Consider the following 11,287-nt stretch of genomic DNA (forward strand, 5'->3'; position numbering starts at 1 on the left):
GTTAAATGCTAGTTACTGACTCCCCTGTAGCTGTGGCAAATAGTGCTTATTAATTGCTAACGACTGAAAAATGTGAGCGTAGCCATCTGCAAGAGCTCTCAGACCTCTAGGCTTTTCCCATATTCACATGTTGACCTTAGAAAGGTGTCATTTCTGGTTAGGATGAGGGGGCAGAGGGATATTATAGCCTCTTCCCTGCCCTTGATGTGTACCTGAACATTATGTAGTCTCTGCACTCCAGTGGGTAGAATGTTGTTCAAGTACAAAATCACCTTCAGGCTTTAAATTTATTTTATTGACCATTTTAGAAATGGTCATAAAAGTGAGAGGTGTCGGGTAAGGTGATCACAAAAATGAATACAATAGGAAAGCGTGGCTTATTTGGTGATGCTTTATCTGTAAAATAGTGTGTTATCTCAAAATCTTAGGTATCAGAAAGACCTGAGCTGTCTGTTTCTGCCAGCTCCTATTTCAGGCAGAGAGAGCATACTGTGGGTTTAACATGGAGAGTAGTTAATAGTTACTCTTAATGGGCCAGTTCCTTGGGTGGCAGTAAAAGCAACACCATCTCTGTGGCAATCTAACTTCTATCTTAGTACCTGTAGCATCTGCTGGCTAAGCACGCCCAGGAGACGTGATGAAGAAGCCAAGCAATAATCCTATTTATGCTCTGGCTCCAGCAGTGTGGCCAAACTAATGGTAGCAAATTTTTGCTAAGTAATCTGAGGGCAAAGGAACACAGCTCAAATGTCTACAAATTATCAAAGACTGAAAGTGGATCCTCAATAAAGCACATAACAGCTTTAGTTCAGAAATATATAGCTGTGTTTGCCAAGCACTGTGCTCATCCTTATGTTGATACTGAGCTTCCCAAAGCAGCTGGCCTCACAGGCACATCGAAAGCATGGAGAAGGTCCAAGAAGTGGTGTATCTGTTCAGATCGAGTTGCATTTGGAAGGTCATCACTTTCCTGTGCTGAAAGTGAAACGATTGACTCCTTTGTGGTGGCTCCTCAACAGTGAGATAAATTCCTATTAATTTCCAGTATGCAACTGAATTAACTCATTGTACAAATACGCAATACAGGCGATACTCTGAGTTCCTTTTTCCTTCTATCAATACTAATGTATCTTCCTAGTTCCTCTGTTGTGTACATATGCCACTGTTTAATCCTAGGGAAGCAGACAAACAAGCTGTTTGAGTAATCCGTTGTAGCTCTGCTTCCCTACTGTCCGAATGAAGTCTGTCTAGTGTAAGACTGAAAAGGTCTTCCCATAAGGACTGTAAAGATAGTAGTCAACTTGCTATGCATAACACTTACTCAGCCTTTTAGAGAAACAAGATATCCAGATGGTTTAAACTATGGATTTGAATTTAAGTTCCAGATTTCCTCACAGTCTAGGAGACGATGTATTTTTTCTATTTAGAAAATCTTTGCAGGTGCTGTCATGTTATGTACTGGCAGTTTGTTCCTGGAAGTACAGAGTTCTGTAGGCTATTTATGAAATTTGTTTCCCTGGTTCACTTTTATGCCTTATAACTGTGAAACAGGACTTCTAAATTGATCAGTTCATTATGTTTCAGGACAATAAAAATATAAATAGAACAAATATTTCCAGCAATCCATACAAAATAATTTTCAGCTGTTCTTTGCAAATTGCATACTTATGTCTTGCAGGAAATTCAGTTGGTCCCATCAGATTTCTATTTGTGCTGCTATAGCAGTACACAGTAAAAATGCTGAAATTGAGATCTTTGCTTTGGCTATTAAAACTCTTTCACCTGGACTGAGGGCCATCATGCATTCTCTTGACATAATGTGAATTCCTGAATCCTCCTTTTTCTGACACAGATTCTAGCTGCTTCTTGTGTATGTATTGCGTTGAGATTTGGCCCATCATAACAGCACTATTTCTGTGAACTACAGCACAAATGTATCTTCTCACCCTTTTGTTCATGGTACTCCACAGAGGATGCTCCAGAGTCTCCCTCCGGCCCCAGTTCCCCAAAAGTTGCCCTGCTTCCACCTGTGCTGAAGAAAGTTCCTTCTGATAAAGAAAAGGATGGTCAGAGCAGCCCCACAGTCAGATCATTTTCTCAAGAAGGTAGGAGTGTTGGTGTAACTGTTGTTCCAGCGTGCTTGTCTTCTACTAGAATTCGATGTTTCATTGTCCCCTGATTCGCTTTCACTTGGAAGGGAAGAGTGTCCTTCATTTGGAGGAAAAAAGAGCAAGGAAAGTGTATCTGGTCACCTGTTCCTCATCTCCTCCACCCATGAGTTTGTGCTCTATATTCTCTTCCTTTGATCAAACCAAGTGAAGATCAATCCCTTAGTATTAATGTAGCTGAACAATTAAGTGACTCTTTTGTTGTGTATATTATGGTTTAGTTTGGTCTTAATTGAGATGCTGATTGGTATTGGTCAAACACAGTAACGTGAAATGCAGCTCTCTGGTTCAGCACGTTTCCAGGGGAGCAGCCAGGACTTTGTTCCTTGCAGCCAGCCTGTTGCTCTGTTTGTACTCCTCCTTTCTGGGCGGTCGCTGCATGTGGCCGAGTTCTCCTCTGGCAATGAGTCTCTGTACGCCAGGGCACGGCTTGGTACCTTTTACACACAATAGTAGGCCGCTGCTTTGCCTTTGCTGCTTTTCATGTGTGCGCTGGATTTTGACTTTTGCTGATGCATTTCCTTGCCCCAGTTGGCTCTTAGAAGAGCTAAGGCTTCCTCTGATAGCATAGCATACATGGAGAAGTAGTCACAGAAATGTTGCTCAGCATGGTGTTAGCTGGCACAAATAACAACATTTGAAATCTGGGGGTGAGACCTTTTTCCTCCTGGGACTCTCCTCAAGAAAAACAATGAGTGGGCCCTGTTTCCGTCCAAGGTGATTCCCATCACTTAAGCTGTGAGACAAAGGGCTGCCCTTTCACGCTCTGCCAGCAGTTTTTCATAGCATAGGATGGGGGCAGATGAGTCAAGGCAGATGCATGACACAGGGCTGTGAAGACTGAGCAGTTGTGCTGCCCACAGAGCCCACTGTTACCCTCTAGATGGAGAGGAGAGGCAAAGCCACCCACGAAGCAGGATGGTCCAGAGGTATATTTTGAGAAGCTTCTCCCTTTCATAAAACTACTATTTCCTTTATGAAACAACTTACCTCACAGTCTGGGTGTTGCTCTGCTTGGAAGATTGTTGCTGCGGTGGCTACCATTTGGTGACTGCATGTCAGCATACATGGGGTATTTGTCTACAGGTTTTGACTCGCTTCAGCCACCTGTATGATGCTATTGGTCTTGTGCCATAAAGGTAGCCCAGCAGAACCACCACAATCTCACTGAATTATGTAAAGCTAGCAGGACATGACACCGCCAAGGACCTCTCCTGTGTGTGGAAAGGGCTGAGGAGGGTTCAGATGGTCCATGTTGCCAGAAGCTGCCGCAGATGTGGCTCAGGGTCCAGAAAAGACAGCAGGGTGTCTCAAGTGCCTCCTGGTGGCCGTGGCATTATGAGGGCTGCAAGCCAGAATAAGCCTGTTCAGTCTCCTACCTTTAGTCCCATCGGAGCCGTGTTGAGACTGGTGAACTGGGCAGCAGCTTAGGGATCAGACTCTCCATCATGTTGAGAATGGTTGCAGTCAAAGGCTCTTGCCACAACGGACTCTCAGCTGCTGTCTGGTAACTGCATGTGCTAGAGTCCTTGCTTTCTCACCAGCTTTTCACCAGACTCTGAGAGAACTTGTTACTACATAACTAGAGAAACACAGAGTAATGGGGCTTGTTGCAGTTACGTTTTAACTTGAGGTTAACCTCACCATTTCTGTGCTATATGCCTTCTCCATCTCCCTGTCATGAGAGGGGACATATCGGAGAAGCAGGGAATGTGTGATCGTAACAGCGATACTTTTGTGTTACAGCAGTCTCTAACACAGCAGAGATTTGACAAGGTTTTGCAGTTGGTGGTTGTTGCATAAGAAGAGGGACAATCACTTTTATTTTTAAAACGTGTTTGCTGTTTGCCTATCCTTACTCAAAAGGGGGCAGATATTGTGCTCTCCCCACTCCTTGCTACCTTCGACCTCCACAGACAGCGTGGCCAAACATGGGGTTTCCTAGTTGCCACTACATTGCACTGTACTAATTTTATCAGTAATGATTTAGAACGGCTAAAATTGGGTTTCCAGGTTCTTATGGAGCTGCTATGCTTTGCATAAAATTGTTTGGGGAAAGAGTAAATTCTGTTTCTTTTATTTCTTATTCTTTTTCAGGTTTTCCTTTTTATTTATTACTGTTCTAGTTCCTCATTCACTCACTCCTCTGTCCTTGCTTTCTCCTGCCTTTCAGGCTACCATGCTTAATTTATTTCTGCAACCGGTAAATCACTGCAAATCTGCCTTAGTAAGCAAAATTATATCTCCTGCGAAAGAAAGCTGCGAATTAGATGATACTTGATTATAAAATTGCTTTATGTTAATGACTTTAACTGTACTATGTGGGACAATCTCAAAATACACCTCTTTATACAGCGTACCTGTAAGATCGGGCTGCAGTTACCAATATATGCAAATACTTGGCCTAAATTTAAGCAAGCATCTGGCATACGAACAATTAATTAAATGGGATGGATAAGTGACATTTTTTATATTACTTTCCATATGTGAGCCTACAGAACAGCTTAGGGGTATAAATGAATCCTTTTTCCTGCTAGAGCAAACAGGAGATTGTCAAAAAAGGGATACAGCTCATGACTGTGCCAAGGCATCTGGCAGCGTGAAAACCACTTCAGGGCAGTATTCTACCAGTGCAGAAGAGGAAGCTAATGTGCTTGGGCAGAGGAAGGCACAGCCAACTTCTGGTTAGAAGTTTTCATTTTTCATCAAGACGATGCTTGATAACTGGCACTAACAATCATTAAGAAACTATAGTAGCAAAGAAGCCACAAAAGGGTGGGGGTTTGTCATTGGAGAAAGGTAAAAAAAATCTCATGGGATGCTAATCATCTATCTGTCCCCATGGGAACTACATGGTGTGAAAAAATTTCCAGATAAGAAATGTGTGTGCATTTTTCCTTCGTGGCAACACCAGTGAGCAGTACCACATAGCACCTGCAGCCCCTCTGCAGAAGAAGGCTCATTACAAAATGCGATTGCTCATTGCAGCGGCGCTGGCACGCTGATGTGTAAGCGTGCTGCAGGTAGACTGTAGGTTTGTGCGCTCACGTACCTTTCCTTTTTAAGATGCGTGCACTGAAGCATTTCCAGATATGTTTCAGCCTGAATATTGTTAGTGCCAGTTTCAGTACATCATTCACAAAACATTTGAGAACTGGGTAAATCAGCTTATTTTGACATAATACTTTGCTTTTCAGCTGCATAAACAAACAAAAAAACCACCAAAAGAACCCAAACCCAGCCCTCTGCTGCGTGCTTAAGCCATGCTTTCTGAAGAGCCACTTTGACTTCCAGTGAACTCATTCAGTAGGCTATAAAAATGTTTGGTTGATCTGTGTGGTTTTAAAATATAAAAGTTCCTGTTCTCAAATGGTGCATGTTTACATCCTTCTTTTTACATCTTACCTGGTTTGTTTAAGCAATGATTCAAAATTATTTTTTTTCTGAAGTATTTTAATGAGGTATTTTGAACATCAATTACATTTACCCTCAGTTTTTCTATTTATAAGACATCGTGTATCCCTTTTGTAATATCCTCAGCCCAAAATCTATAAATTGGTTTCCTTTTCATATTGTAGAATCAAACTTAGCCCACCCAAACTTGTAATCTGTCCTCCCCACCATAATCAAATTATTATATTTTAGTTCATTCTAAGACGTCTCTCTGATAAAGTAAATTTCAAAAGCTGAGATGCTGTCGCAGATCTACGCAGGTCACCTGTGTTATGGTTTCATCGGGGCAAGGGTAAGCTCTTGTGGCAGAAGCTTGCTTGCAGTATCTGGACTTAGATGCCTGATACATTTTGCAGGCATTTTGGGGGCAAATTACCTGTCTTGATTTATCAGGCCATGAATTAAAATGGATGCTGCAGGATGTGTTCTGGGTTTTGTTTGAAGAGTGAGTGGAGGCTCAAACAAAGGTCATGTAGTTACTAGGAGGTACAAGTATCAAGAATGACTCAAAAATTTCCAGGCACTTATTTCTTTGAAAAGCAGTGGTGTTTGGGAAGACAGAAATACCTAATTTTTTTTATTTTTTTTTTTTTTTAAACAGAGTTTAGGTATCTTAATCCTCTCCAATTCCATTAAATAGCTTTAAAACCCTTTCTCAAAATCCTTTCCTCTTCTTTGCCAGCTTGCAAAGCTGGGATAAGAACACAGCCAGCACGTAACTGCTGGCTCTCATTTCCTCCCATATTTTGGCTAGCATAAGTAAGGAAACAGGTATTTTGGACTCAGGAGAACTATTTGGATAGCAAATGCACCATGTGTGCAGTGGTGGGTCTCCGCAAGACGTGCGCTGGGTACGTCCATTCTGCTTTTGTCACGGCAGAGATCCAGAACTGGGCAATGTCCGTGCCAAACGAAAACAAGTCAGAGCTTTGTCCCCTGTTCCGTACCCTGTTGGGATGCACCAGCGCTGCCTGGGGAGCTGTGCTGGATCCCCAGGGATGCAGGGAGCATCCTCACTGAGGCTGCCCCAGCAGCTGCCTCGGGATTCCTCTCTGCATTTTCCACATTCCTGGCAGACCCTAACGCGGCCTGGCACGGCAACTTGAAATGGCCGCGGAGATGCGTCACGGACAGCCTGCTGCTTCTCTGCCCTGGCGGAGGCCGGAACTGCGCACCAGGGACGGGGCAAGGCCGTCCCTTGCGGCGGTGGGGCTCTAGGTGAGCGCTGCACAGGGAAGGAGAGAGAGAGGTGGTGCCTCGTTCAGAGAGGCACGCACAAACGTGAACGGGCACGAGGATCAGTGCGAACCAAAGTCGGACGTCCTTATCTGAAATGGTGGAGCAAGGAAGGTCTCATAACTGTAACGTGTAATTTTGTGGGGGTGAAGTGAGACGACTTGCCACAGAGCCATGTTTAAGGGCCGTTGCGTGTTTAAAGATTCATTTTAATTGGAAGTATGGGATTTCTAAAGCTATCAGTCCTTGCGTAACATCACCCCCATTGGTGTGTATAACAACTCTCTTGTTACCATAGCAATTTTAGACCACTGATTAGATCGGAAATCTTAACAAGGTTTTACCACCTTCTTTCTGTTTTATTTCAAAGCTTATAGGTTTTGGGGCTTACTGAGATTTTAGAGTGCTGGGCAAACAAAATGGGTGCTGTTTGCTGTTAGATAATGGGAAATGGGTATGTGCTCCTGCTTTTTCCTCTGCTGAGCACAGCAAGGTGCAGAGCATGGTCTCTGCTGGAAGAGATGCAGGTTGGGCTCAGAGCCATGGGTTTCCCCCCCATCAGGGAACAGGGGAGCTTAGGGGGGACACCGCGGGACCTGGCAGTGCTGGTGGGGCACCGAGCAGCGTTTCAGGTAACTTGGATGCCAAGGCAAATGTCTGTCCTGGTTAAGGCTGGTCTGAGAGGTGCCCAGCAGGGATATCCACCTGGGCAGGCAGGAGTGCATCGTCTGAGATCCAGCCCTGCTGGAAAAAAGAATTCTGTTCTGGTTTTGAAGTGTGTGATGGGAAGAAAGTCTCCAGGCTGTTTCTAACTGTAATGTTTATCCATGTCACAGTGAAGTACTGAGTTTCGTATTTCAAGTTTGTTTGCTTGCCAGCCTACAGTGGAATAAAGTTTGCTCAAACTCTCTCTCTTCTCTCTCACCTTTTTCTGGGTTGAAGAATTAATGGACCTATGCTGCTCCCACTAGTGCAAATGAGTAGGAGCAGGAGCAGGTCTTGTGTGCATGAATGACTTTTTTTTAAATTATTTTTCTTCCTTTCTCTTTTACAATCATTATTAAGACCTATTTCTATTTTATACAGCTGCGAAAAGAAGCCCTGGGCAGCAGTCTCATGAGTTCCAGGAACTGAAGCAGAGGTCCTTAAGTAAAGACGGCCATCAGGGAAGCAAGTCCAGTGACTCTGGTGAAGAAGCAGATAAAGATTTTATTTTTGTTTAGCAATCAGTACAAGTGCTTCGTAGCGCAAGAGCTTTTTATAACAATCAGGGTACAGCAATCAACAGCCCTCCTAGCCAGCTGCTCCTTCACCACAGGTACATTTCCATACAGAAAGCCTGATCTTCCAATCGTGACTTACAGTGCACTCACTTGGCATTGATTCGGTCCTTAATTTCTGTTCTGCACAATGCAGATGTTCCTTTCCATGCCTTTGCTAAAGCCAGCGATTCTTTCATGTATTCTACTTGAATTTCTCTGAAGCAGCTACAAAATGTGCCCTGCATTAGGGCATTTAGAAAGCAAAGCAAATTAACTGGACATTGTCTTACACTAATACACTGTACAGCAGGTAATGTGTTGTACTGCTGAATGTAAATGTGTCAAATCTGCACGTGACTTACTTATAAATATATCCTTGCGGTATGCAATTGCACATTGTAATTATATTAAAAGAGCACACTAATAAAATAATTTGTATAGATTATATATATTAAATGCTTGGGTATGGTTTTTACATTCTCTCATAGGGAGCCTCTTTCTTCCTGTTCTCGTACTGTACATAAAGCTGCAACGCTTACATTTGTGTACTGTCAGAAAGCACAACAGAGAAGGATTTGGATGACGTATAATCATGGTATGCTTCCACATTCATATATTAATGTATATAGTTGATTGGAATGAGGGCAATTGAAATTTTATTAATTATTGGTGTTTTCTAGAGGCCTTCCTCAGTTCTGTCTGCATATTAGCTTCCTTTCTATGTGTAATTCTACGAGAAAAATAGTTTGACATCTGTAAAAACATTTCAGCTTTTGTGGGAGGGGGTGCAAATTTCACAGCTACCCACTTACGTTACAGGTTGAAGGGATTTTATTCATATGTATATTTGTAACAATAAAAAACGCTTTTACAACTGAATCTTCATTTTTATGGCGCTGTTTTTGGTCTGACGATCTCTGCTCTTTGAATGATGGCATTGTGTCAGGTAGACAAAATGTGCAGTTAAGACAAAACCCGTAGAATATTTTTCTGCTTCTAGTAAAATGGCTGTTCCTGCTGAAAGGGACAGATACATAGTGTCTTCATAAAATTATTGAAAGAAGATCTGTTTGCTAATCTCCCTTGGGATCTTCAGCAAAGCAGCCTTCACATGAGCCAGAAACACCTGCTATCTACATTCTCTATTTGGGTTCCACAGGACAGAACAAAATTGTTTTGGTAACTCTCCCCAGAGAGCACTTGCCCTGACCTTGCTGTGGCTTCTTGCCTGGGTAGAAATGCTCAGAAACCTGTCTGTCAGATGTCCTTCTGTCTGGTCCCTGTGCGCGTACTCGCCATCGCCACTTCTCCTGTTGCAGTATGAAGGGCTGGTATGTCAAACCTCTAGCCTTCTTTACCAGAACCTTATAGAAACACTCTGTAGATGTTTAAATCTCAAAAGTAGGGTGGGAGGCGGTGGAGAAAGAGGTCCTGAAAGCTGGCATTCGTACTTAAGTACCACAGGGTCTTGAAATTCTGCGTTTGTCTGTAATCATTAAGAGAAAGTTACTCGTTTTCACACACATATATTCTTGATTTATTGGGCATCAGTGAGAACAGAAGACAAATGGCAAGGAAAACTTGAGGTGCTTGTACTGGAAAGGAAACATAACCCAGTCATAAATAGTCTGATGCAATTTTCATTCCCATATGACATGGAAAAGGCAGCTATCGGAGAAGTAAGTATACGACAAAGGTTGCCTGGTTTTTTTGGCTTTGTGAATTTAAAACAATTAACAGCAAGGTTTGTAGTATTAATAATTAAAAAAAAAAGACTCCCAACTGCTGAGAATTTCTCTTATTTGTGCTTGATGTCCTTCTCACCAGTCATCTGTGATATTGTACTGGTCCCGCTGTGAGAGCAGGGCAATAGTGCGTGTGTATCGCTCTGGTATCACTAAACCAAGGACAGGGATGTCTGAAATGCTGTGGAGAAAGTGTGTGTTTGTGCTGAGGTGCTGGAATAAAGTCCGCAGTGCTGTAATGGTTGTCTGCTGGCCTGCTAAGATTCCATTAGACAGCAATCTTTTTCCGTGTTACTTACGGAAAGCCTTTCCAGCCTTCAGCCATCAGTGTGTTGTGGGCAGGCTGAGGGGTGGAGAAATGACTTTGGGGAGTGCTCATGTGAGCCCTTGGAGACTTGGGGGTTGTGTTTGTGTGTGTGTGTGTGTGTGGTTTTGGGTGTGGGGAAATGTTCATTTCTTTACTGTCTTCCTGCCTGGTGAGCCCAGTGTAATCAGCCTGGTTGCAAAGAATTCACATTGCGTCCAGAGCACCCCCATTTCAGAAAAAGTGACTTTTATTTTCAGTGTCTTGAGCCTGTAGAGGCCTCGGCTAAGTGTCAGTGTGTTTTGGGGAGCTAGCATCCACTGCACCCTGGTGCCAAGCCGGTTGGGAGGTTTGGGGAGGTCAGGGCTCCGGGGCGCAGGGGTGGCACTGCCTTTCCACAAGCTGTGGGAAGGAATTCCTCCGAAGCAGGAGGCTGGGGGAACCCTCCTCATTTCTCTTGTTGCCTCCCTGCTGCCTCAGCCACCCGTGGATGCTCTGTGGTCGCTCCCCTGCGCTCCCTGGCTGGGCCCTGCCCTGGGAGGGTGAGAAGCAGATCCCAGCTGGTTCCCTAAGGCACCCCAGCTGCTTTGGTGGGGTGCCAATGGCAGAAATCCCTGGCACCTCCTGGGAGGCTGAACAGAGAGGTCAGCAGGTGGTACCATTGAAGAAAAGTAAGTGCTGTTACTTGTTCTCCCAGGGCACCCATAGCGTGAGTACCACCGATGCTCTGCATTCCTCCCCGTCCCACACCAGGCGCTGAGCACCTCCCGCTGTGCTGCCGGCGGTGGGAGCAGAGGTTGGCATGGGAGGAGAGGCGGCTTTGCTCCCGGGCATGCCGTCAGCCTTTCTCTAGCAGCCAAGGGCATCTGCGCAACACTGCTCCGAAAGAGCTCGCAGGGTCCAGCTGGGATTATCTCCAAGATGATGGTTTGGTCCTTGTCTGTGGCTGGCCTCAGGAACGACAGCAGCTGCGTCTTGCATATGCTGGTTTTGGAGGTGATGGCGAGGACCTCTGCATCCCTCCGTGCGCACAAGCACGTGTGCTATATGACTAAACCAGAGCGAAGGTCCCAACAGCTCTGGTCACTCGGTTAGAAACGCTGCCCTGGAAGGGGTCCT

At 44.4% G+C, this 11,287-nt stretch overlaps 1 protein-coding gene across 2 annotated transcripts in view; it reads left to right on the forward strand.

Moving 5' to 3' along the window:
• CARMIL1 (capping protein regulator and myosin 1 linker 1) overlaps positions 1-8,998 on the forward strand; it is a 193,814-nt gene extending 184,816 nt beyond the window's left edge. Inside the window, exons 36-38 of one of the 2 annotated variants that reach the window (XM_075744581.1) lie at positions 1,971-2,105; positions 4,706-4,852; positions 7,944-8,998. In XM_075744581.1, the coding sequence (XP_075600696.1) occupies positions 1,971-2,105; positions 4,706-4,852; positions 7,944-8,080 (419 nt within the window). In that variant the 3' untranslated portion in view covers positions 8,081-8,998. The remainder of the gene's footprint in view (positions 1-1,970; positions 2,106-4,705; positions 4,853-7,943) is intronic. The other variant, XM_075744582.1, reaches the window with a different exon arrangement.
• Positions 8,999-11,287: the final 2,289 nt, after the last annotated feature.

Source organism: Balearica regulorum, chromosome 2 (genome assembly GCF_011004875.1).
Source record: "Balearica regulorum gibbericeps isolate bBalReg1 chromosome 2, bBalReg1.pri, whole genome shotgun sequence".
Taxonomy (NCBI): domain Eukaryota; kingdom Metazoa; phylum Chordata; class Aves; order Gruiformes; family Gruidae; genus Balearica; species Balearica regulorum.